Source organism: Theobroma cacao, chromosome 5 (assembly GCF_000208745.1).
Source record: "Theobroma cacao cultivar B97-61/B2 chromosome 5, Criollo_cocoa_genome_V2, whole genome shotgun sequence".
Lineage (NCBI taxonomy): Eukaryota > Viridiplantae > Streptophyta > Magnoliopsida > Malvales > Malvaceae > Theobroma > Theobroma cacao.
In genome coordinates this window covers 36,599,812-36,626,871 of record NC_030854.1, presented here as the reverse complement: position 1 = coordinate 36,626,871, position 27,060 = coordinate 36,599,812, and the positions used below count along the sequence as shown (strand labels likewise).

The 27,060-nt window shown below is 33.9% G+C and overlaps 4 protein-coding genes across 7 annotated transcripts; all 4 read left to right on the top strand.

Moving 5' to 3' along the window:
* LOC18600153 lies at positions 642–22,257 on the top strand. Of its 3 annotated transcripts, none has more exons than XM_007030467.2 (2): positions 642–776; positions 1,171–1,841. In XM_007030467.2, exons 1-2 carry the CDS (start codon positions 698–700, stop codon positions 1,662–1,664), a joined length of 573 nt encoding a protein of 190 aa, XP_007030529.1. In that variant the 5' UTR covers positions 642–697; the 3' UTR covers positions 1,665–1,841. The 3 variants fall into 3 exon arrangements, with proteins under 3 accessions (XP_007030529.1, XP_017977482.1, XP_007030525.2); XM_018121993.1 differs by lacking the exon at positions 1,171–1,841 and adding an exon at positions 21,679–22,257 and having other exon boundaries at positions 648–776; XM_007030463.2 differs by lacking the exons at positions 642–776; positions 1,171–1,841 and adding exons at positions 20,581–20,684; positions 21,679–22,257.
* LOC18600156 lies at positions 3,810–4,910 on the top strand. Its single transcript, XM_007030466.2, has 2 exons — positions 3,810–3,941; positions 4,173–4,910. Exons 1-2 carry the CDS (start codon positions 3,860–3,862, stop codon positions 4,655–4,657), a joined length of 567 nt encoding a protein of 188 aa, XP_007030528.1. The 5' UTR covers positions 3,810–3,859; the 3' UTR covers positions 4,658–4,910.
* Positions 8,422–10,670, top strand: LOC18600155 (GDSL esterase/lipase At4g10955). Of its 2 annotated transcripts, none has more exons than XM_007030465.2 (2): positions 8,422–8,509; positions 9,207–10,670. In XM_007030465.2, exon 2 carries the CDS (start codon positions 9,262–9,264, stop codon positions 10,333–10,335), a length of 1,074 nt encoding a protein of 357 aa, XP_007030527.2. In that variant the 5' UTR covers positions 8,422–8,509; positions 9,207–9,261; the 3' UTR covers positions 10,336–10,670. The 2 variants fall into 2 exon arrangements, with proteins under 2 accessions (XP_007030527.2, XP_017977481.1); XM_018121992.1 differs by having other exon boundaries at positions 9,183–10,670.
* LOC18600152 lies at positions 24,023–25,437 on the top strand. Its single transcript, XM_007030462.2, has 2 exons — positions 24,023–24,158; positions 24,766–25,437. Exons 1-2 carry the CDS (start codon positions 24,059–24,061, stop codon positions 25,269–25,271), a joined length of 606 nt encoding a protein of 201 aa, XP_007030524.2. The 5' UTR covers positions 24,023–24,058; the 3' UTR covers positions 25,272–25,437.

Below are 27,060 nucleotides of genomic sequence, written 5' to 3'. Positions count from 1 at the left end.
TCAAACAGTAAGAACTCAAAAATTCAAGTAAGAGATTTGGGTTTGAATTTGTGATAAGACGGATGTAATAAGAGAAACGAATAGAATGAGAAAAAATTATTTTTTATTATGTAATTTAATTTTTTTTTACTCAATTATATAATTCAAAAGTAAAAGTATAAAAAAAAAAATTGTATCGTAGAATATATTCAAACGTCATATATAAGACGTCACACTACTAAAATTAAAGTCTTTGTGATTCTTCAAAAAAGATTTTTATATCGCATAAGATCTCCATTTTGATTCTGTCTTTGGCTTAAAAAGATTAAAAGTGAATGCATGGGAACAATTTGAAGAGGTTTGGATCGACCTCTCTTACCTTCCATCATCTTTTTTCTTTGTTTGATTCAACATTCCTCCTTATGGATTTTCCCAAAAAAAAAAATTCCAAACCTTGTGGAAGAATGGGAATTAATTGAAGATAATAAAACTATTCTCTCAATCCAAACACCCCAAAGATAGGGCATCGGTCCCCCACCACTAATTGATACTATTAGACAAAAGGAATTCTTCCTACAATGTGTTGGCGCCTTGCTTTATGATTCTCCATTTATTCTCAGCTGCTTTCTATTCACTATCTTTATTTCCATCTATATATAGAATCCCAGAGTTTATGATGAGGTAGCCAACTTAAACTCATAAGGCAGAAGAAGAAAAGATGCCAGTGAGACGCGATGCCCTCAGGCCGGGTGATCACATCTATTCTGATCGCTGTGCTTCGATCTACTTTCACCATGGTATACTCTTTCGTTCATTAATTTAATTGATTTCTTTTTCTCAGTTTCCGTTTCCTTTTTGTTCCATGGGGTAGGGAAGAGCAACCAAGTAGTGTGATGGAACTTGAATATTTGGACACCTCCTGGCATTAATAATTTATACGTCCGTATATTTGATTTAGTATTTGATGCATAACTTTTTGTTTAAAAATTTAGATTTGAATCTTCTTTTGTTCAATAATAATAATAGTTTATAATCCAATATCAAGAATGTACAATGAATTTTTTGGGGTAAGCATTGGTTTTTTAAAATTTGTTTAAGCATAGAGTAGAATCTAAATCCAGGGTTATAGGCCCCAAACTGTCTTCCTTCCTGGTAAATTTCTAACGATATGTTTCCCTGCTTTCATGCAAGGCATATATGTGGGGAAAGGAACTGTGACCAAGTCGGATGATGAAAAAGAAGAGATAGACGATGCGGTTATTCACTTCATGGGAGTTGGCAAATCCACCAATCGAAATGCATGCAAAAGATGTGGGCACAGCTCTCGAAGAATTGGGGTTGTAATAACCTGCCTTGACTGCTTCCTCGAAGGCCACTCACTCTATGTTTATGAATATGACGTCCCTTACTTGAAGTTGCGTTTCAAAAGGAGTGGAACTTGCAGCGTTAACCCTAGCAGGCCGGCGGATGAGGTTGTCAACACAGCATTTGACATCCTCCAAAACCAATCCTTCGGTAAAAAGTACAATTTTTTCTTCAACAATTGCGAGGACTTTGCAACGCGGTGCAAGACGGGTGAGGCGATGAGCAATCAGTTTGCTGGCTTGTTCTTTGGGTTTAGTTTGCCTGGTGTTGTGGGTTATAGAGCTGCAAAAGGGATCTACGAGGCTGTCACTGAGGACTAAAGAAAATACTTCAAGGGTAAAGCTCAAGAAAGTGGAGGAAAGGACCCAAGCTATCTTAGACGTTTCAATATCAATAAATAAATTGTCACTTGGCTTCGGCTGGGGCTTCTGACTTTGTAGTTTCATCCTGTCTTTGGTACTATAAAAATGACAATAAATAAATATCCATTATCTAAATCATTAAGCAAGTACATTATAATTTCCTTTAAATTGTCAACCCACTTTCGATTCTTGATTTAAAAGGTTTGAATCTATACATCGTTATTCGTAAATAACAAGTAGAATTAAAATTTGAATTAGTATTTAAAAGGATATATTTCAAGACAGTAGACTTGAGTCGACATTTCGTGTTTTTTTTTTTCAATAGATGACAATTGATTTTTTTTTCAAAGAAACAACTTAAGTTTTAACATGCCATATACATTATACATTTGTTTCAAATTATGCGACAAATTTATTTTGAGGAAATTATTATGAGACAAATTGTAAGTTGATATCAATGATTGCAAATCAATAAGTTTAATTCTTTAATTGTTTAAGGGTTTTGTTTAGTGCATGATTTCCCCGCTTAAAGAGTATGCGTTTAAATCCTACTTTTCTAAAAAAAAAAAAAGTAAATCTAATATATTCTTAGGATGTTAATGATTTAACAAATAAACTTGTAAACGTCCGCATCCAAAGTCGACAGGATATGATATTAATGTTTAATTAGCCTTTTGTTGTGAATTGAATAGCTATGTTTTGGGATGCTCTTGACATGTACTACTTGTAGTGAGTTTTTTAATAAGTGACTTTGCTTCTAAAAAAAACCAGCTTAATTGTGCCATTATATTTGCTTTGCATTTTAATTGCTCTTGACGGCTTATGAGATTATTGGATGTGTGAGGTCTTTAGCCCTCTTCAGAATCTTCGTAAGCCTTGGTTTTTTGACAAACTATATACATATCTAGCCTTAGCAAGATCATGAATTGCACTTGGTAAATTCGGATTATGATAAGGGAAAGTTAAAATCCTGGATTTCAGATTGTAACGAATCAATGCTCAAATCAAATATAATTTACGTAGCATCATGGCATCGGATGCTTTTTTCCCTGGGTGTTCAATCGTTTCAGAGCATATTAATTCAATAAAATATTATAAACAATGACCCTACAAGGAATAATAACTGTTAATTAAAACCAAAATTCGGATTATTTAGAAAAGAAACAACCAATTTTCTACTTTAACCAGAAGCTCATATATTTGCGTAGTTGTTTAGCATATGCAAACATTTCGTCACGCTTAATGCGTCACACCACCAGCTAATTAATATTCAGTCAAATTGATTCTTGATTGCTTTATCATCAGAATTTCTTCTTGCTTTATATGATTCCCCATTCTTTTCTTGGATTCTCTATGAATTCTCACAAGAGAAAAAAACAAAAACAAAAAATTCCGAGTGGGAATTTTGATGGAAAAAAAATCTCTTTGCTCCACTTGTTTCTCATCCGAATGCAATGATACTGTACTCCATGATCATTGATTAATTAATAGGATTATTATTAAATATATTGACGGTAGTTTTTTTTTAATTGTCTAAACCCGCATGTGAAGTTATAACTCAACCGTTGTGTATTAAATAATTGAATTAATATTTGATAAGAGAATTATTTAGAGATAATGCTTTAAAATTTTTTTGAATTATTTAAAAAAATTTAAATAAGTTTTTATTTTTTTATTTTATTCAATTAAGCTTATATAATTTTATTTTGAATCAAATAAGTCTTTATAACTAACGGTAATGCTACTTGTCATTTATGTCATATAGTGCTGATGTGGCATTACTGTGAAAATTAAAAACACCACATGGATTTTTGTAACTATTATGCTATTTTTTTTAAGTAAGGAGAATTCAAATTTAATATTTAAGTATACAAGCACCAATTATTACATTAAAGGCTTGGGTGCTTGACAAAAGGGATTTTCATTATTAACCTTGTAGAACTTTTTTTTTTCTTTGTTTCCATAAACAAGAATCTGATTAGAAGATTGCTACGTCGTTCAGTTTTACATTTTTTTATTATCAATATTCTCCATTTTAAGCATTGGATTCCCCCGTTTTAACAGTCTGGCTTGCAACAACCTTTTCATCTATATATTTGCAGTATTCATACGATGTAGAGACAACTTAGAGAACGAAGAACCGAAGGAGGAAGATGAAAACTGTTAGACGAGACGCGCTTCAACGGTCTGATCACATCTATACTGATTGTAGTTGGGGACTATACTATCACCATGGTATGTATGTGTATTTTCTCTTTTCTATTTTTGTTCTATGGGGACCTTGAATATTATTATGCAACTCCCAAATTTAACTAATTAGTCTTCAAATCCAACAAGTATTTAAAGAGGAGTGAGGATCTATGTTAATCTAACTTAGAGTTTTGGGAAATTATAATTTAAGTCCACCGTGTCTTCCATTTCTTCACGTTTTCCCTTCCTTTCTCAATTTTCTTGCTTTGACGCCAGGCATATATGTGGGCAAAGCCAAGGTCACTAACCCCAAAAATGGAGAACAAAGAGAAATATATGATGCAGTAATTCATTTATTTGGACCTACCAAGGACAGTTCAAATGCTCAATGCCAACAATGTTTTCACCTGCCTCAAAATGCTGGGGTTTCCATAACCTGCCTTGACTGCTTCCTTGGAGGTCACTCCCTCTATGTCTATAAATACGATGTCTCCTACTGGAAGTTGCGGCTTAAGAGGAGTGGAACTTGCAGTGTTTGGTCTTCCAAGCCAGCGGATGAGGTTATTCAGATAGCATTTACTCTCCTGGAGAAAAACTCCTTCGGAAACTACAACTTTTTGTTTAACAACTGTGAGGACTTTGCAACCTACTGCAAAACAGGTCAGGCCACGAGCAATCAAGCAGCTGGGGTCTTATTTGGATTTGGCTTGCCTGGTGTTGTCGGTTACAATGCTTTAAAAGAATTGTACTTCAGGAATTGAGAAAGAATGAAAACTGATGAAAGGGGTCTTATTTTGTTGGTACTCAACTTAATGGAAGGGCTTTATTTTAGGCTTTGCAATGTCAACAAATAATTGGTCAATTGGCTTGGCTCTGGTGGAAGGGTGGGGTGAGGATAATGTTGGTAGAGGCCTAGGATTTGAAGTTTACTGCTCTCTTTATCTTGTACCAAAAAAAAAAAAAAGAGAAATCACTAAATAAATGGTAGTTCTTATTTGAAGCATTGAGATTCAAGCCTTTTTCTCTTGGGTTTTTTCCCTCACTCAATCAACAGTCAATTTTATTGCGTATCAAGGGTTAAAACATGAACTGGTCCTTGGCTAAAAAGCCAGACCATGAAAACAGAGAAATAGCAACTTCCCCACATACGGGGCTGTTTTCTCATTCGCAGCCCGGACCAAAACACCTTTTTCTCTTGTTTTGATGATTGGTTTGGCTAAAAATCACGAGGGAAGCTGGCCTAACTAGTTTTAAGTACTTGAGTCTAACGGTGCTCGCAGCCCGGACCAAAACACCTTTTTCTCTTGTTTTGATGATTGGTTTGGCTAGAAATCACGAGGGAAGCTGGCCTAACTAGTTTTAAGTACTTGAGTCTAACGGTGCTAAAGTTATGGCTATTAAAAATGCTCTTCATTTTTATGCTTCTTTTTTATGGAAAGGTATACAATCTTTGGTGCCTGACTTGGATTCTTGTGTTGCTCTATCTTAGATATATATCTAAATCGGATGACAGATCATGAGCTTTGTGAAAAGTGTTAGATTTTCTACTAAAATCTTTGGGTGGACTTACATTATTTATTTTTGTATTTTATCAAAATTAGGCTAAAATAATTTGATCTTGATAAAGTGACAATATTATAGTCCATAATATGATCTAATAAAGTAGGATAGACTCTAATGTTATTTGTGGGCTTAAAAGTGTAGGCTTGTGTAGGAAACCTTAAATCCTATGATGGGTGGGATTAGGGATTCACTATATAAAGGTAAGGTTATGTTCCCTCTCTTGTCTACAACCACATAAAGATCTCACCCATTAGAGAGTTATAAAGAAAAAAGGAGGAGGATCCTAGTGCACTGAGTATCAGCAGTTAATTTGGTCAGTATTGAGGTATGTTCTAAATTCCTATTATCTTAGATCTTGAATTAGTATAAATTATTTATACATAATATTTTTTAAAAATTTATTTTTTTTGAAATTAACAAGTTGCAAAAGGTTATTGGAGAAGGCATTTCCAGGCAGATCTACAGATGAGCCAACTACTTCGTCGACTCTTTTGCAAAAATGGGGATGAACAGGTCCAATATATTCAGCAGTTACGGGGGAAGGGATCATGGGGTGCTACTGTCTTTCTGCGAATGATTCTTCAAATAAATTTTTCTTTGCTTTATGTAATATTGCGAGCTTCATTGTTCTTTATCCTTCTCTAATTCTAGGCATTTTTTTGTTGATTGTATTTACCTTCTCAGTTCAGCAACTTGGACTCTGAAGTTTTGTACGCTACTTTTATTCAACAAAATGCATTTGTTTCAGAAAAAAAAAAAAATTCTAGTGTTGGGATTTTAAATGTGGCGATGTGCTAACAGAATCCATAAGTTTTTTTATAATGTATCTGCTGAATATCTAAGACGAGACAATAACTAAAAATTAGTATATCAATGCAAAATTAATTGTGATTTTGTGAATTTGATTAAATTTTCCTACAATCAACATTTTCAATTTCGTCAATTTGCTTGAAAATTCTCACAAGCTGCTGCTGCTAGCTATAATTAATTTTTTACATATGATTTTGACGAATGAATTGGTCAGCTATGGGGTTCTAACTCAAGCTACCTGAAGAATATGAACGCTGAGACGTACATTTTATGTGATAAAAGCACTCCTTCCTCCAATTGTTTGCTTTAATAGTTTTTCGATAAAGATGGGTCCATGGTGGCTGTCATTTTCCGATGTCTTTCAGAATAAATTGCCACGAACAACAGGCCAATGGACCAGATAAGAGAATTGAGACTTACGTGACAGTGGATCGTTGCCAAACTACTGCAGCCTTGCAAGTTATGCTAAAATTATTAGCATCTGCAAGAATTCAAAACCGCCAGATCACGTAACACCATCCATATAGATAAGGTACTGATTCTTTAGTTTGTATATTGTCTTGCTCAAGCTAGGAATCTTTTTGATTGTAGTTCGCTATGAGTTTAGATTTGATCTCTTGAACTAGATAAAATGTCACTTTAATCCTAATTATTTTTAATATAGGACTCAAGTCCCTATCCTTTTACACTTATGTAGTACTAAAGTGACTTTGATGTGGAAGGTGAAAAATACCACATGACTATGTTATCGTTTATTATGACATGTCAGTATATTACGTCAGCATCACGTCGTATAGAATGATAAGTGACATTTTGATTAAACCAATTACTAGTTATAAGGGTCTATATATTTAGCTTAAAATAAAAACATAAAAGTTTATTCGATTCAAAATAAGAATATAGAGACTTGATTAAGTCCATAGTAGAATAAGAGTTTATTTGAATTTTTTTGAATAATTTAAAGATTTTTTAAAATATTATGCCATTATTCTTTTTATTCCAATGAATTATGTGAAATAATTAATTCTATGAAAAAAAAAGCTGTGAATACGTTTTAATTAATATGACGTATCAGTCAAGTCAAATGGTAAAAATTTTACCATTGTGATTTTTATGTAAAAAATATTAAACATTAATTGATAAATTCTATTTTTTCTTCTCTTCCTCTTTCCTCTACCTAACAGGGAAGAGCTCTTATGTATAACTGCGTATTATTTGACCAAAAAAAAAAAATATGCCAAATCTTTAATTCAAAAAAAAAAAAAAAAACGGAACAGGGAGGAAATTATGCCAATTTAAGCTATGACTACATATATGTAAGCACTCATACGACACCAATATTACGTCACAGGTTCAGCATATAGTAATAGTAAGCCAAGTGATTCTTCAATATGGCTTTGGCTTTGGATAAGAATATTTTCTTCTTACTTTAGTAAATTGATTTCCAGCTTTAATTCTCTATGCTATTCTAAATTAAGTAGACAATTGGACTTGAAGATGCATGCGGATTGGGGTGGCAACAGAAAGGCAGCCATCTGATAACATTAAGCCTAGGTCGATATTAAATCACATGCTCAAGCAACCCACTTGTATTATCTTTCATAAACATTTTAAAATAAAAAATAAATAAATTTGGAAATTCATAGGCCAAGCAAAAAAAAAAAAAAAAAAAAAACACAATGAAAAATCACACGTTCTATTTTTTTGGTATGTGAAAGAAACATGGTATAATGGGTTTAAGTAATTCTAGTGGAAATTATTGAAAATTTAATCATTATCATACAAAATAAAAAAATTCAATGTGGATGGCCTTATACAAAATAAACTAGACAATATTTCCCATTAAACATGTGCCAAAGTGATTCTACACAAGATGTATTGGCCTGTATGTACCTTTTCTTTTTCTAAGCCAAAGCATACTTCTGTAAGAAGCTAAACAATTAAACGAAATGCATATTCCTCTTATTGAAACGGTATAGATTCCTTTTTTTTTTACGTTAAATAATACAGATAATGAGAATATGGTAACCGTTTTTACTTTATATTTTTTATGTTCTTATTCGTTCTTAGGTTTGGATTCTCTGTCCTGATTTTTTGGTTCCCAAAAATCATTCTTCCATCTATAAATTGCTGATATTTTCTTTTACAAAGTAGACAACTGGAGCTCAATAGCTCAAAAGAAGAAATTTAGATGAGGACTATACTTATAGCAAGTTTACTTCTCTGCTGATCTCATCTTGGTATTCTCTCTCCCTCTTTCTCACACACACACATGTGTGCACACGTACACATTTAATATCTGTCTTTTCTTTTCCTTTCTGTTTTTATATTTTATGAGGAAAACACTCGAAAAGGTGAGGAGCTTTAATTAATTTTCGACTTGATACTGCATAGTTATTATTTGTTATTATGGTGCATTAATACGTATTATTAGTATAAGTGATTCCAAAAAATATAACTAAGAAAATAGACGGGTAAAATTAAAAACATCATGCGTAGTAGAATTCCACTTTTGAATAGCTAGGATCGATTGATATTCATTAAAATAAATTGATATTATTAATTTAATTATAGTTTATTATTATAAATAAAATTTGAAGGAAAATAAATTAAAAATTTTGGATTTTACTTTTAGGGTTTTGGTTCGTGTGTGAAATTTAATTAAAGAAAATATGGAGGTCTCACTATACCTATGTTGGTGATTTTTGTCATTCAATTCCTGTGTTGGTTTTTCTAGTTATATACATGTTTGTTGGTTAATTTGTTTATTTTATTTATTCATTAGTTTTTATGACACACTCGTTATGACATAATGATTAGGTTGTATGTCGTGGTTTTCTAATTGTGATTGTAAATTCTATTTGTGCATGTAATTTATTAAAAAACCAACTAGAACTTTTGGTCGTATAACAGAGACAGTTACTTTTCTTGGCCTAGAAAAAAGGTTTCACCTGGATATCAAGAAGAAAGAAGAAGAATTGCTGATCTTATAATGGCTGGTGGCAGTGACAATTTTAGCCTTTCAGGGCCCAAACACCTAAATAGTATTGATTGGAACAACGCCCATCATCGAAGGTCTGTAGCAGCCAGTTTGGTTGAGGGTGTCTACGTTCTGGAAGCTGACCGTCAGGCAAACCGTCGGGATTCTCAATCTCTTGCTCCTCCATGGTGGGAGTTTTTCCACTTTAAGCTGATTCGTCAGCTTGTTGATGATGCTGATCATTGCATCTTCGGTGCTATTTTTGAATATAAACCTCCAAAGTATGCAAATTATCGCAAAGACTCAACTGGGAGAAGCCCCCGTTATGTAATTGCCTTCCGCGGTACCTTAATCAAACTAGATTCCTTTGCAAGAGACCTTCAGTTGGATATCCAGATAATCCGAAATGGACTCCACCAGACTACTCGCTTTGGGATTGCCATGAAAGCCGTTCGAGACAAGGTTGCTGAAGTGGGTGATTCAAATGTCTGGTTAACTGGTCATTCCCTTGGGGCAGCCATGGCAATGCTGGCTGGAAAAACTATGGCCAGGACAGGCAAATTTCTGGAAGCGTTCCTGTTTAATCCCCCATTCTTTTCTGCCCCCATTGAGAGAATCAAAGATAAGAAAGTGAAACATGGACTTCGGTTTGCAGGCAGTGTAATCACCGCTGGACTTGCTATTGCTTCTGCTACAAAGGGTAAATATAACAATGCAAGTAACAATGGAAATGGATATGAAGAAAATTTGTTTTCCGTTATATCTGGATGGATCCCATGCCTATTTGTGAATCAGGCAGACCACATATGCTCTGAATACATTGGTTACTTCGAGCACAGGAAAAAGATGGAAGAGATTGGAGCTGGGGCTATTGCGAGGTTTGCAAGCCAGCACTCATTGGGAGGTCTAGTCATGAATATGATGGGAGTACAAGGTGTGGAAACCGCAGAACCGCTGCATCTGCTTCCTTCAGCAAATCTAACAGTGAATCTAAATCCTTCAAAAGATTTCATGGGAGCCCATGTGCTATGCCAGTGGTGGAGGCCTGACCTGAACTTGAACTGCGGTGTTTACAAATACAAATAGTGGATTAAGGAAGCATAGATTTTTCTTCCTTGTATCTCCAAGTACTGCTTGATATATACGGACCAGTTATCTAGTGAAAAATGATACAGGATTTATAGCAACAACTGAAAAAAAAGAGAGAAAAAACTAATAATTTGTAATTCCTAATATATAGTTTCTTGGAGTTTGAGGCTTGTTTAAGCCTTGGTGTCGTGTCCTGTCCTGTCCTATCTTTTGCCTTGCAAATGCAGCATTTGCAAGCATTTTGTTACAACATTTACTGTATTAAGTTTCGTTGTTAAGTCAATTTAGTTTAGTTTGGCAAGCAATGAGATAACGCCTGTTATTAAAACTGATTCTAAGGTTAAGCCATGGCTTTATGGCAAGTTCTTCAATAATTCACTTAGCAACTTGATTGACAAGAACAAGATTCAAAAAAAGCTCAGAGTTCTTGTTTACCCTCAGGGAAGCCAATCATGCCAAGACACTGCAAAGAATATATGTGCACTCAATTTGTGGACACGCATAAAATTGATTCTCAAGGACGATTATTGAGGATTCCTTTTGTATATTTGGTCAAGTTCGTCAATATTCCTCTCTTGAATTCTATTTGATCAGGTTTACATTTTGTTATCGATAACGGATTGAAACTTCGTTTGGTTAATACTTTTATTACTTATAAAAAAAATATTATATTAATTTAAAATAAAAAATAATTAAAATATAACATCAATTATAACATAATTAGTTTATATTAAAGTATAATCATGAATTTTTTTCATCTAAAACATTTCATATTTAGTAAAATATAATCCTTCGAAATAATTTACTTTTTTATCCAAACGCATTTTTTGTTATTTTGTTTTTACTTTTGAGAGTAAAAACAAATAACAAAAATATCAACCAAATAGAATTTAAATTATATTATTCTTAAAATAAAAACCTTAAAGGTAGGGGATTAGAATAGAAGATGCCATCTCGAATATTATTGGTAATCTTCCAAAATTTCAAACTAAGTTGCATAATAGCTTTCGACAAGTTTGATACTTGATTAATCTGGGGCAATCAAAGACAGAAATAAGCGCCAGAAATTAAAAAGAAAAAGATCAAACCAGCTCTTTGGTTTGAACAACTATTCTGTGACCCGACGAATTCGAATAACTAATCTGTTAGCTAAGTTCAAAAAGCTAAATTCAAATGACGTCAACCAGCTTAACAAGGTCCAATTTCTCTTCTCTCTCGCTAAGGAGTCTCGTCTTGACGCACTTGCACTATCCTTGATCTCTGTGCTCCAAACTTCTATCTTGCGCTGTCCTTGATCTCCATATCCAACTCGTCTTATGCTTCAGCGAAATTCTCTCTAGACTTCTACCCTGCGATGTCCCTGATCTCCGTATCCAAGTTGCCTTCCTCTTAGCTCCTTCCAAACTTCTATCCTACGCAGTCTCTGATCTCCGTATCCAAGTTACCTTCCTCTAACTCTCTCGTCGACTTCTTTTAGCTCTCTCCAGACTTCTATCTTGTGCTGTCCCTGATCTCCCTATCCAAGTCACCTTCCTCTGACTCTCTCTAAATTTCTATCCTGCGCTGTCCCTGATCTCCGTACCCAAGTCACTTTCAGACTTCTATCCTGCGCTGTCCCTGATCTCCGTATCCAAGTCAAATTCCTTTAGCTTTTTTTCAGACTTCTATCCTACGCTGTCCTTGATATTCGTATCCAAGTCACCTTATGCTTCAGCGAAATTCTCTGCAGACTTTTATCTTGTGCTGTCCCTGATCTCCATATCCAAGTCGTCCTTTGGCTCTCTCCAGATTGGACCAACAACTTTTTAAGCTTAAATTATGTGACCCTAAAAAGTTCAAGCTCAAATTGCTAATAGTGATTGACTTGAATCTTTATATAAGTCTTAATAATTATATTCACATCTGATGTGGAGTAGGTATTGTACCACTCCTTATTGAAATACTGGTTGCACTCCTACTAAAATATTACTTACATATAATTGGGTATATATAATATTGTAGGTGTCACATGACATGAAGAGAAGACTCAAATGCTGTTTGTAGCTGCTATTGCTAACCTTGTTAATAAAAATTTTGATGTAAATATCATATCATAATTTGGTAAGATATAGGGTATATTTATAAGTAAATGCATAATCCATCTAATTGGCACATTCTTGGAATATCCAAACAAATTTTTCCTGCCGCAGTTGCTGCTGTCGGTTTTTGGTTCTTTTGCGTCCCTTGTTTATTTTGGCAAAATTATATACTAGTATTTTATTTCATTCTTCATTAATACTCAAGCAAACTGGAAAACTAAAAGCATACATATTTTGCAGGGCACCAAATTACAGTTGTCTCACTAAAACTTCACGTGTCTTGGGTTATTGACGCATGCAGTGATGAATATACATGATTAAGATGTAAAGCTAAAATATCTTCTTCTTTCTGTAGCAGTGAATAGTATTAAAGAAGCAAATCCTTTGTGAACAATAAGAAGAAATTAATAATAAATTTGGACGGTAAAAGGTACTACTAATGTGATTTACTAGTGTGATATGTGTATATAGGAATAATTTTAAAGGTAAAGTAAGAGTAAATGAAACAAAAAGAAGACAAGGTCTAGCAGATTAGACTAGAATTGGATTCACTCACAGGTCACAAACCACAGCACAAGAATAATTTAAGAGATAACCAATTCGTTATCAACCAGTCATTATTTTAATACTAATAAAACTAATCCAATCCTCGCATTAAACACGGTAAACACGGTTCCTAATGAATGATTTAGAGTCTCTTTTCTTGTCCTTTTTCATTTTAACACTTTACATATGTTAGATGGTCTTCCATAATTTCATGATTCTCTCTCATTTCTTAACAATGGTGTCGGCACTTGCTTGCCTCTTCATCACTATTATTATATTAATTTATTCACTCACTGCCATTAATCTGCCATCTTTGGGAGCATTGATACCGTGTCTATCCACTGTCTTTTGCTCCATTAACCTTATTCATTAATTATTTACCAAGGTACTAGTAGTCTTAGCTACTCTCTTATATTCTTACCTGAAAATCATCATCAACTAGGCATACTATACAATACATATTGAAATACTATCTGTCTCCAATTCTGTAACTACTTTCTCATACTTTGAAGTTATTGTTTCCTGTGGCTTATGAAATATTAACTAATGAATCTAAAAATAGAAGAGAAAAAAACTAACTTTAGTAGAGATTGTTTTTTTGGTTATCCTCTAAAAAAAGAGAATAGGAGAAATGGTGAAAATTTTGTGCAAAAAAAAAAAAAAATAAGTTGTTTAAAAAAATTCAAATAAAGGGAAAAGAGGTATGAAGTGCACAAAAAAAGAAAAAATGTAAAAAAGGAAAAGAAAAAAGTAAAAAAGGGAAAAGAAAAATTCTGAAATTTGGGAAAACAAAAAAAAAAGTAAAAAAGGGAAAAGAAAGAAATAAAGAAGGGAAAAAAATTCTAAAAATAATTTAAATCACGTGCAAAAGAAAGAGCACAGGAAAAGAAAAAAAAGTAAAAAGGGGAAAAGAGGTGTACAGGCCTTTAAACAATAAGTCAGATGACTTACCACTAGTCCAAAACAATTTTGATTTTATTAAAGGTGGCAAAACTATATATTTTCACTTTTAAACATATAATAATAAAAAAATTAAAAACTAAGGCCGCCACTAATTAAGATTAAATGATAATCTCTTCAAAATTATCTTCGATTTCTACACCACTTGTGAGTGGCTAGAGCTATTGACATTCATGTTCGAGTGCGTAAAGCCTCAAAATCTGAATTTTAAAGAATACTTTCAAGAATATGTGCTTTTGGTTTTTAAAAAGATAGCTGAAAATGGCAATTTTAGAAAGCTAATTTCTCATTTACACACTTTTATTGGGATAAGCCCTACAGTCAATTGGGATTGGTTAAGGCTTGATTCCAATCATGCAATAATATCATTCATGTTAAATGATTAGAGGTTTTCCTTCATCAGTAAGATGTTAATTATAATGGGTTATAAGTTTAATTAGATTAAATTCATGAGATTAATATTTCTTGCAAGGGAATTGTAATGGATTGCAGTTATGAGATCTCTATGTATCAAAGCGTAATCTCTAAATATTCCTGGTCGATGTATTATTGAAACTGGACATCAATGATACCTAGAGATTGATACATTCTATGTTTTTTACTTAGAAAGTAAGCAACTGATCTCATAGATTGAAATATAGAGATACTTGAAACTAAAATGTAAGTGCTTGCCTAGGAGAGTAAGTTCACTGAACATGACCCGCCATGAGAAGTGCATTTGGTATTACACTAAAGTGTCTATGCAATACTTACCATGTGTTAGTTGTGTAAATACTCCATAGACTTGAGACACCATGTTGTCGTATGTGTGGAGTGCTATGCTTTGATTTCATCCTTAAGAGGGTCTAACCAAGAATGCCAAAATATAATGCTTTTGGGCATAGCATGAAGCATGTGAAGGCAAATGACGACAAATGAGTGGTCAAGCAAAGAATCATCACCCCAAGTGATTTAGGGGACATATCCTAATAGTTCTTGGTTGATATCAACTTTTTAAAGTTTTTGGCCAAGGCGACTTGGAGATTATGAAAAAGAGTTTCATAAGTCTCTATAAAACTAATGATCTAACTTCAAAAACGAATATAGAGATCAATAAGAGTAGACACTGCACCATGCTCATATAATTTTCGAGATATATGATAAGGGAATGAATTACACTGATAGATTGTACATTGAAAGGTTGTCAATGAACCCTTTAACTCTCATAACAATTGGGTGGCCATGATGCATTGCTAGATGCAAATCTTTGTCTATGAAATTGAATTAATTAATTTAATAAAAATTATAATTCAATTCCATTGTCAACATGTTAGGAACTTAATGGGTCACATACAATAAGTTGCATTATGAATTAAATTGGGAGTGTTATGATTTAAGTTGGACTTAAATCATATAGTAGGTTTTAACTTCTAAGGATTTAATTAAAATAGTTTAATTAAGTATAAGACCAATATTATAATTAGTTATAATATTAAAGCCTTAATTGCAAACAAATAAAGTCAATTAAATTAAATTTTAATTTACAATGACTTAATTAAAAATGTTTAATTAAGTGTTGGACCAATATTATAAGGGGTCATAATATCGAGACCTTATTTGCAATTTAAGAAGTTAATGAACCTAGATATAAATATCACTTTTTCGCTACTCCTCATAAAACAAGTGAAACACATAAGTTAGGGTTTGAGTAGTCAAAAAACTAACAAAAAAGCCTAGCAAAACACTTTCTTCAGTGACTTGAAAAATAGTTTTCCAACAATGTGATTTGGCTAGGAGGAGTGTGATTGTGTGGAGTAGACAAGTTGTTATCCACCTTGCTACCACAAAGGCATAGTTGAGAAGGCTCATTTCTTATGAAGGTTCAAGTGCAGCAGTGTGTACAACCGTTGGAGGCCAAGCATTTGAGTAGCTCAGGTTCTTTGCTCCTTTTGTGGTGTTCATGGGTTAGACAAGGAAGAGGTACCATCATGATAGTCACATCACTTAGTAAAGGTAATGTTATTTTTCTGATTACTTATCTTCTAGTTTTGTTTGTATTAAAACCACTAAAGTGATCTATGGGTTTCGGCATGACATGGTATGTTTAAATTTTTATTTTTCGCTGTGTATTTATCTCTGAGTTTCATGCCATTTTAACACTTTTTGGTCAATTTTTCTTTCAAATGTATGAGGAATCATCCGAGTTCAATATTAAGATTGTTGCAGTGTGTATTTGATGCAATTCATTGTTTCCACAGCTACTGTTCCTATTCATGTAGTCTTCAAATAAAGCCCGTTCCTAATTCTAACTCTTGCCCTGAAGTTTCTGTCAAGCTTGGTAAAGAGTTGGTCATTCCATGTCATGTGATTAGAGCACCCATTATCTATAAGCCATGTGTTCTTTTCCTTATCATCAGCAATCTGAGCCATAAAGAGCTATTCCTCTATTGCATCTACTTGTTCTGCAATTGCTGCCTTTTCATCCGTGTGACCATTCTTGGCTTTACATACCTTTTCGACATGACCGAATTGGTTACAAGACCTACACTTAGTGCTAGGCTTGTGCTAACAATATTTAGGAGTTTGGTTCCTTTTTCTACACTGTTGATAAGGAGGAAACTTATTTCCCTGTTTGTTTTGCTTGCCATCACCATTCTTCTTTTCTTTATCTCGCTTGGTGTTGTCATGTTTCTTAGCACTGTGGTTGCCAAGTCTGAGATCCTTCGTCCTTGCTGTATGAGCACTTTCAATCCTCTCTTCTTGACGAATGTTTCTCCTTTGTTCTTGCACTGGTAACGCATTTATCAGTTCAGTCACTAAAAGTTTAGACATATCCTTTGAGTCTTCCAACGATGAGATTTTTGCTTTAAATTTTTCTGGTAAGCTAACTAGAAATTTATGCACAATCCTTCTGTCAGAGAGCTCCTCACCCAATAACCTCAGTTGATTGACAATCTTCAAGGATTTTTCAGGGTAGTCTTTTATGGTCTCATCTTCTCTCATCTTTAGTACCTCAAACTCCCTCAGTAAATTGAGTATTTGAATTTGTCTCGTTTTATCAGTGCCATGAATTTCCTCTTTAAGCTTGTCCCAAGCTTTTTTTGGAGATTCACAGGCCATAATTCTTGTGAAGATTGAGTTAGTCACGTCAGACTGAATACAAGAGAGAGCCTTATAATGCTTAGCCACCTCCTCGCTGTGCTGTTTTATTTGAGTGATGGTAGGATTTGCATGCCTCATAACTGAGGGTTCTCCCCCAACTTCTACAACCTCCAACAAATCAAAGGTTCGGATATAAGCCTATATCTTAACAACCCATATAGGGTAATTATCTCCAGAAAAAGCAGGTGGAGCAGAGGCATTATAACTTGCAAAAGCCATTAAAACACAATGAGATGCAGATAGAAAAGAATACTAAGATGATACTGGTTTTCATATTTGAAGAAAAAAAAATTAAGTCCCTCAAGATCCCTTTTATTGCTCTCATACCTTATTAAGAAACATATTTAGTTGATGGTTATGAAAAAAAAACTCACAAATGAAGTAAAGAGAGTTTTAAGGAGAAAAACCAAAGATATGGAAAACTAGTTACTGGACACTAGAGAAGATGATGATAAGAACATTTCACACTTGTCTTACAATGCATTAGTGAAAAAACTACAAGTACAAAACCAAAATTCAAGGAAAATAATCTAGCTTAGTCAACAAAGAAAAACCAAAAAGTTAGTGTCGTGATGGGCACATTCTAAGTCTGGTACCTAGTATGGCATAACCACCCATTACATGAAACGTGGCCAAGCACCAGAACCAACTTCTAACATTAACAGTAAAGTAACCACTTAACAAAAAGCAAAGCTCCACTGTTGATGCTGTGAACGACTTCAAAGCTGTGGCAGGAACCACTCTCAACGCTGTGAACGACTTCAAAGCTAAGGCAGGAACAACTCTCAACAGGCCTGTCTTTAGATTTTCTGGGGTTTTCTCCTGATTGCTCTATGGCTTTGCCGCCTTCCTTCACTCTGTTGCTCACTGTTTTTTGCTCAGAATATCAATTATGCTCGATTGTGGTCTGCTGTTGTGGGATAGGGCCTGTCTTTGGATTCCATGCTCTTATCATTCCATGCTTTTTGTCTTTTATATGGTTTTCGGCCCTTTTGTTTCAACTTTTTGCTGTGTTGCTGATTGATTGGTTGCACTGCTCACGGCTTTAAGCAGGACTGATTGATGAAGGAAAATTAGATTGCTTCAATGTTCCCTTCTTCAATCCCTCCCTTGATGATGTTCAGTTCTTGGTTGACAAGGAAGGTTCTTTGACAACTGAGTTCATTGACACAATTGCAGTGGTTATTGGTGGTCAAAATGGACATTGGATGAGCCTTGAATCAAGAATCAAAGGCTACAGATGCTTTTCGGAGCCTATTTTGTCACACCATTTCGGAGAGGAGGTGATGGACAAGCTTTACGACAAGGCCACATTGATTCTGGTGGAGGATTTCAAGCATGGAAAACAAGCGACCAAGATCATTAACATTGCTGTTGTGCTGAAACTGAAAGAACTCTGACTTGAAGCTATTTCTGGGTCCTTCAGGAAAGAATTTGGCCAATGTTTCAGACCCAATGGCATTAAAGTTTTCAGATTCATGATATTTTTAATCTTTATTTCATTGCTTTGCCTTGTTTGTGGCTTTTTTTTGCCTGCTTTTTTCATGCTAAAGCCATCTCTTTTTTTGGCATTGCTATTTCCTGTTGGCTTGATGATTTTGGGCAAGTAGGCTACTTGTAATCCCACTGCTTTATGCAGTTTATTAATGTAATGAAATCTTTTTCTTGGCCAAGTAAAAAAAAAACTGATTAAAACTCTGTTTGGTTAATACTTGTGTTACTTTATAAAATTAAAAATAATATTATAATTGATTTAAAATGGAAAAATAATTAAAATATAGCATCAATTATAAGATAATTAGTTTATATTGAAGTACAATCATGCTTTGTTTCATCTAAAAAAAATTACATATTTAGTACATATAATCTTTCGAAATAATTTACTTTTATATCCAAACTCTTTTTTTTTTGTATTTTTTTTTACTTTCAAGAGTAAAAAAAAAAAATAAAAATATCAACCAAATGAAATTTAAATTATATTATTCTTAAAATATAAATCTGGGATTATGGATGTACCAGAATCAAAATCAAATGGAGTCAAATAAAGAATAGAGAAGATGCCATCTTCAAAATTATTGGTAATCTTCCAAAATTTTCAAATTAAGTTGCACCTAGCTTTTGACAAATTACATACTTGATTGTTCTGTGGCAATCAAAGACAGAAATAAGATCCAAAAATTAGAAAGAAAATGATCAAACCAGCTCTTTATTTGAAGGCTCACATTTGTTCTTCCATAACCTTGTCTAATGCTTTAAAATACTACCTCAGACTGGTCAATTAAAGCAGTTAATAGACAACAGGCTTCCTATTTGGGCCAGAGAGAGACACCATAAAAGAAAAAGGGTTAAAGAATAAAAGAATATTTGAAAATGATTTCCCTTCAGGGTTGCTTGCATGTGTTTGAGTCTCCATTAAGTGGTGTACAACTTCTAATTCTCCCAGATAGGGTAGGAGTTGCTCTATTTTTTCTTCTTGTTATGTTTTTTGATTTCCTCTCTTCTTCGTAAAACTGACATATGACCTTGCCTCCATTGACGAAGCAATAATTGTCCGGTTGATTTTATATAAAGCAAATTACCTGATTAATTTGGACCCTACGTATAAAAGAGGAATATGATGCATCAATGGCATCAAAATTTGAAGTACTACTGAAATCAGCTATACCAAATAGGCAAAACCTATACTTTTGGTGTTTTATTTTGTCTAAAGAAATTATGCAAAAAACCCAAAAAACTAGCATTATGCAAGCATTTCACACGACATTTCCACGACGTCATGCCCCAACACCAAACCAGTAGGGCCAGGTGAGGTGATTCTTCAAATTTGGCTTTGCATAAAGAAACTTTTTTACTTACCTTTTTCGATTCTCAGCTTGGATTATATATCTTCGATTGCTACTAATTAAATGTGTCTGTGTAAGAATCTTTACTTGGACTTGAAGATTAACAATAGAAAAAGAGCCCAATTTTTGTTCTAGGTAGGGAACATTTTGAACTTTACAGCCAATTGCTTTTAGTGTGGTAATTGTCCAGATTTCTCATGCCTGAACCAGGTTATTATCTCATGGAAAGTCTCTTGCTAAACAAGCAAAGGACTTGAACTGGCAAACTGGTTATTGAGATTAATAAATTCACTTTTCAAAATAATAATAATAAAAAAAGAGCCTTGAATTTAATTAAGTCTAACAAGGGATATGGGAAGTGAGAACTTGGCTAGAAATCCTGAATATGAGCCATGTTTCTTCTTCTCTTTCTGTTTTTTTCTTTTTAATGATTTTTCATAACATGTATTGGTTTCTATATTCCTAATTGTTTTTTAAAAAATAATGTAGATAAGGATTTTTTTTTTGAAAGATAATGTAGATAAGAATTGATACTATTTTATACTTTATGTATGATTCTCATGATCACAACTAAATGGATTCTCTTTTTCCTTACTGTTTTGGGTTCCCAACAATCTTTCTTTCCATCTATAAATTTGTAGTGTTCATTACAAGAGGCTGCAGATCAACTTAAACTCAAGAGTGTGAAGAAGAAAGATGAGAAGTGTAAGTAGGGGTGCCCTCAGACCGGGTGATCACATCTTTTCTGGTAGGATGTTACATCTCTACTTTCACCATGGTATACTCTCTTTCTCTTGTCTTTTCTTCTCTCTATCTCTCCCCCCACCCCTTTTTTTTTTCTAAAAGAAAAGAAGAAGAAGAAGAAGAAAAAGAAAAGATTATAATCTCCCAAATGTTTTGGTTCTTAGTTTGGGGACAACATGAGGGACTTTTAATCTTGGGCTTGCTTATAATTACTACCCATTGCAACTTATAATTTATAAGAGATGAGAGCTTAATCTTCTATAGTTTCCTTTTTCAACAATTTTGGCTTGAAATTTGAAGAATTATGGCGGTGGATTTTTAATTAAAAACAACAGCAACAACTATTATTCAACCATATATTTGGACTGAGAGTGGGGTGAGAAGAAGAGAAGTTTTATTTTTAGTTTAGTACTTATTTTAATATATATATATATATAGTGAGGATGTAATTATTTTATTTCTCATATGAAGCTTTGAAAATCCAAAAATTATTTTTTTGGGAATGTTTTTAAAGTAAAATTTCCATAATATTTTGTTTTTTGGGATGCATTATGAATGTAATTACTTAAACATACTAAAAATAACTCATTCTCTACTTCTCAATAACATGTTCTTTTTAGACATTCGACTCACTATAGCATTTTTTCACAGCAATACCGAACACTCAAAAATCTCAAACTACATTTTTTTTTCACAATTAACGCACTTTTCTCGATCCCAACTTTTTTCAACCGCTATTGAAATGCCAAACTAGGCCTTAGTACGAGATTTCAATTATTTATCATGTATTATCTCTCTTTCATTAATAAAATTTGGCCTTGTGGAAATTCAACCATTGGACAGCTAGCCCCTGAACTTAATTTTATTTTCAACAACAAATAAATTGTAATCGAATTGCATAATAATTATTGTTTTTTTGGGTAAGTGCTCGTTTCTAAATTTTGTGTAAGCAAAAGGATAGAATCTGAATCAGAGTTTGTAGCCCAAGTTGTCTTACTTTCTAACAATTAACCAAAATTCATGCTAAGGCATATATGTGGGGAAAGGAACAGTGACCAAGTCGAATAATGAAAAAGAAGAAATAGACGATGCAGTTATTCACTTCCTGGGAATTGGCAAATCCAGAAGTGAAAGTCCCTGCGAAAGATGTGGGCACAGCTCTCGAAGAATTGGGGTTGTAATAACCTGCCTTGACTGCTTCCTCGAAGATCACTCGATCTATGTCTACAAGTATAATGTCCCTTATCTGAAGTTGCGTCTCAAGAGGAGTGGAACTTGCACTGTTCGGTCTTCCAAGCCAGCGGATGAGGTTATTCAGACAGCATTTTCTCTCCTGGAGAAAAATTCCTTCGGGAACTACAACTTTTTTTGGAACAACTGCGAGGACTTTGCAACCTACTGCAAAACGGGAGTGGCCACAAGCAATCAGACAGCTGGGGTCTTCTTTGGGTTTGGCGTGCCTGGTATTATCGGTTATAATGTTTTTAAAGGCATCTTGGACAGAAATTGAGAAAGAAGAAACTGATGGAAAGACTCAAGAAAGTGAGGGAAAAGTGCCCCATTGCTATTTTATTTAAGGCTATGCAATGTCAATAAGTATTTGGTCACTAGGCTTGGCTCAGTTAGGCTGGGGTGGGGATGTTGGTAGAGGTCCAACATTTAAGTTTACTACTCTCTTTTATCTTGTACAAAATTATATATACATATTTAATAAGTAAAGTGTTCTTATTTAAAGAATAAGTTGCAAGATTGAAGCATTTTTCTCTTGTTTTGATTATTGGTTTGGCTCAAAATAAATCTTGACAAATGATTTTACCATTGGATTGGTCAGCTATGAGCTTCTAAACTGTTTATAGTCATTGAACCACTTGAATATTATGAATGGTGAGCCACGTACGTGAAAAAATTCAGCACTCTTCGGATTTTTTATAAGAAACATGGGTGAGTCGGAAGTGGCTATCATTTTCCCATTTCAGAATAAAAATTGCCAAGAACAACTGGCGAATGGACCAAATAATAGAATCGAGACTTAGGGTGCTAGAATTCAAACGCCATGTGCAGTTCATGTTAGATCACCCATATTGACAAGGTTCTCATTCTTTAATTTATGTATTGTCTTGCTAATAGCTAAAAACCTTTTTTTTTTTTGTGTATTTTAGGATGACGCGGCAAGTTAAAGAAAATATTTCTACTAACTTTATTTTTAAGTTAAAAGATACATGTACCTATCATTCAGTTAAATACTCAACTATCCTCTCTCTCCTTTACATATTAAGCAAGAGCTTGTAATTTTGTTTTTGTTTTTGTTCAAAGTTCAAATAAGTGATTGCTTTAATGATAAACAAGCTAATACAACTGACACACCTCCTTTAGAGATGGTTAGATAAATATGATTAAAGCAACTCATCTAATACACCTATGCCCTCAGGCTACAGTTAGATTTTACACAATCAAAAGTCTACACAACATCATCGCTCCTATAAATCCGAGTAGTGACAACATTTTAAGAAAAAGCACACACCCTACAACACCTAACAGGTACACCTTAAATTTCGCCAACAAGCATAAAACACATCTCTTTGATCTGCTCCTAATATGGCTAAAGAATCACCAAACGCATTAGCCTCCCTGAAAGTGTGCACAAAAACCTCTCTACCAATCAATTTCTTCCAACTTATCAATCTCAGCATCACTATAAAAGGAAAGGTACCTAGCTCGAGTGATAATAGAGGTAAAGATGCCAATTTTTGTGAGCCAAATCACTCTCCTACGTCCAACTCTCTGGAAATGTTTTATACTTCACCAATTACATGAGCCTCAAATGGTATCTATTTCGAATCCTTCGCATCATGACGAGTATGCTAAAGTCTAATTATATTATATCAACCGCTTTCCCACCTCTCGTAGTTCAAATTTAAGTTTAATATTTCTAAATTTGAAATCTATTTTTAAGATATTAGATTTAAGTAAAGCATATATGTAAGAAGCGTTCTTAATTAGAGCTGTTCATGGACCACATAATCGGCTCATCTCCGTGATGAGCTAAGGCATATACAACTTAGAAAATTTGTAGGTAAAATAAAAATATTTAAGAAGATATTAATAGAAAACTCGTAATGTAATACATATAAATTAAAAAATATTTTTAGTTGGATTTAGAATTTATGCCAAAGCAACTAAGCATTTCAAGCGTTCACATGGATAGACTGATTCCTTTGAGCAATGTATGCTGTCTAGCATAAGAACCAATCTGTTTTTAGCTTTAGGGCATAGGTATTTTTCTTTATTTGATTCTCGATTTTATGTTTGCTTGGGTTCTCTGCCTCTGATCACATCTCTATAAATTTATGGAGTTTATTGCAAAGAGGACAACTTAAAACTCAAGGATTTGGAATAGAAAAAAAAAAAATGGGACAGCCACAAAGCATGCTTATACCTCATGAGCGGAAGCCCCAACCTGGCGATCACATCTATAGCACAAGGGCCGGAGGTCTCTACGCTCACCATGGTACATATGTTTCTTTGTTTTTTTTTTTAATCTAGTTTCTCATTTTTTATTATCCTATTTTTCTTATTTTTCTCTTTCTTTTTTAAATATAAAAGACTTTATCACACCTTTATGTGATATTAAATATTTTTCATCTATGATTATTGGAACTCAACTTTTAGATATGCGACCTTTTAAAATAAATTCTAAATCCATCTATTTCAATAAATTTCTATTAAAATCTTACAAAATATACCACTTTGATGCCAAATTGATATCAACATGACATAAATCCCAAGCATATGGATGTTTGCGTGGCAAAAAGTAGATGGGCACAGAGATATGGATGTCCACGTGTCAAAAATATGCGGACTTTTTTGATTTTTTGGACTAGATTTCATGCGAGGCGGACATCCGCATGACATTAGATAGTAAGTTGAATTACTTTTGAACGGTAATTGAAGGAATAGATGAATTTAAAATATTTTCAAAGACGTGAATTTAAAAATTAAATTTTAAATTCACAACTGAAAATAAAAAATATAACACAAAAATTAAGAATGATTGATTGCATTTTACTTCTTAATCCCAAATATCCTAAATTTTGCTCTTTTTTGACTCACACCAGGAATATATGTGGGCAATGACATGGTCATTCACCTCCAGGGACCTCCCAAGGGAAGTGGGTCTTCTTCTCCATGCCAAAAATGTGGATACAAGCGAGACTGCCAAGGTGGAATCGTCAAGACTTGCCTTGATTGTTTCCTTGATGGTCGCTCATCACTTGAGTTTTATGTATATGGATCCTCAATTTTTGAGTTTAATATTAAAAAACGAGGCTCTTGTACTATATTCCATACAAAGCCAGCCGATGAAGTAGTTAAGACAGCCAATGATCTCCTCCAAGGGAATGGCTCTAAATTTAAGGACTATAATTTTTTTGCAAACAATTGCGAAGACTTTGCGGTGTACTGCAAAACAGGTATGGCCGTTAGTATGCTGGCAGTGGGAGGGGTTGAAGCTGCATCTAACATCTTTGGAACAGGAAGTCTCTTTGGTATGGGAGTAAACTTAGGAGCTGTAGGACTTTATAGTCTTGCAAAAGCGATCCACGATGCCAAGACTGCTAAATAGAGACACACCGCAATATCTGTAAGAACAATAAGGATTTGGTAAGGCCCAAAGAAAAATGAGTGAGAGAATAAAGCTTAGCTTGTTAGATTAGCATTTGGTTTATAAGTATGTGCATGTATCATTTACTTAAAGAGTCGAATCCAAATATTCCTACCCTTGAATTCTACTTTTACGAAAGTTGTAAACTTATTTTTAACTTAATACTAATGTCTCTTCACGTTTAATTTTAACCACATCTTTCGGATTTAATATGTATGATGTAAATGGCCAGTAGGACTAGTTGCCATTTTTGACTCCTCTACATGTGACTGCGCATTCAAAGAAAGCAATTTGCTTTAACCTACATTTTTGGGAGGCCAGTGACTCTTGTGATGGAAACAAAGCCTTGAGGTCTGATGGTTTTAACCTAAGTTTCTTTAAGAGACAGTGGCAAGTGATCAAAAGTGAGCTCATGTGCTTTATAGGTAAATTCTTTGAGACTAGGAACATAGATGGTTATGTTAATACCACTTTTATCACCTTGATCCCCAAGTGTAATGCTCTGAAGAGCATTAGAAACTATCACCTATAAGCCTAATGGGTAGTATTTATAAGATTATTGCCAAGATGCTCACTAATAGGCTAAGGTCGGTCATTGGGGAGGTAATTAGCAATCAACAATTTACCTTTATCAAAAGAAGACAGCTCGTTGATTGTGCTCTTATTGCAAATGAGGTTGTTAATGTTATGAGGAAGGATAAGAATGGGGGGCTGTTTTTTAAGGTAAATTTCGAGAAACTTACGACACAGTTAGTTGGGACTTTCTCAAATTTGTGTTAGGGAAGATGGGGTTTGGAAGGTAATGGAGGAGTTGGATTAAAGCTTGCATCTCAATAGCCAGGGCTTCAGTGTTGGTCAATGGGGTTCTTACTAAGCAATTTAAGATGAAAAGAGGACTCAGACAGAGTTGTCTGCTATCCTTTTTCGATTGACATAAACATTTATAGTTTTCCAACGACACAACCATTATGTGCAAGCCAGAATAGGAGTCAATAAGAAATGTGAAAAGGATATTTAGGTGTTTCTAGTTAATTTTAGGGCTTTGCATTAATTTTCAAAAAAAGTAGTCTCTTCGGGGTAGGCCTTGATGAAAGGAAAGTGGTTGAATGGGCTAATAGAATTGGATGCAAAATGGAGAAGTTTCCTTTTAGGTATCTAGGGCTACCATTAGGTGTCAAGTCCAATTCTAAAGAAATTTGGAGACTTGTTGTGGAAAGGTTCGAAAATAGGTTAGCAAGGTGGAAAGGGAAGTTGCTGTCATTAGGAGGTAGAGTTACTCTTATCAATTCAATTCTTTCTAGCCTACCAGTTTTCTACATGTCTCTCTTTAGATTACGAGTAAAGGTAAGTCAAGAATTGGAATGGATTCAGTGGAGATTCCTATGGAGTGGGACTTCTGATGAGATGAAAATTCATTATGTGGATTGAAGGTCAATCTGTATGTATGAGGAATTTGGTGTTGGTATATGCCCTTGAGCCAATTAGATTGGTCAAGGAATATATATTGTCATTTAATGCATATTTAATTGCATAATTACATGTGATAGAGGTTTTCCTTCATGTTAATGCAATAATAAGGAGTTGTTAAGTACTAATTGGATGAAGCCTATAGAACATAAAAGCCTTGTAAGAGAATTGTAAAATTGTTACAATTATGAGATCACTATGTATCAAAGCCATATTCCTAAAATTGTTTCTGATCATTGTGTTGTCAAGACAGGGCATTGACAATGTTGAAAGACTGGTACAT

Excerpts from the sequence above, each read along its gene's own strand:
- LOC18600152 (XM_007030462.2), top strand. The coding sequence starts at position 24,059 with ATGGGACAGCCACAAAGCATGCTTATACCTCATGAGCGGAAGCCCCAA. Across the intron at positions 24,159-24,765 it reads AGGTCTCTACGCTCACCATG|GAATATATGTGGGCAATGAC; the intron begins GTACATATGTTT and ends GACTCACACCAG.
- LOC18600153 (XM_007030467.2), top strand. The coding sequence starts at position 698 with ATGCCAGTGAGACGCGATGCCCTCAGGCCGGGTGATCACATCTATTCT. Across the intron at positions 777-1,170 it reads TTCGATCTACTTTCACCATG|GCATATATGTGGGGAAAGGA; the intron begins GTATACTCTTTC and ends CTTTCATGCAAG.
- LOC18600156 (XM_007030466.2), top strand. The coding sequence starts at position 3,860 with ATGAAAACTGTTAGACGAGACGCGCTTCAACGGTCTGATCACATCTAT. Across the intron at positions 3,942-4,172 it reads GGGACTATACTATCACCATG|GCATATATGTGGGCAAAGCC; the intron begins GTATGTATGTGT and ends CTTTGACGCCAG.
- LOC18600155 (XM_007030465.2), top strand. The coding sequence starts at position 9,262 with ATGGCTGGTGGCAGTGACAATTTTAGCCTTTCAGGGCCCAAACACCTA.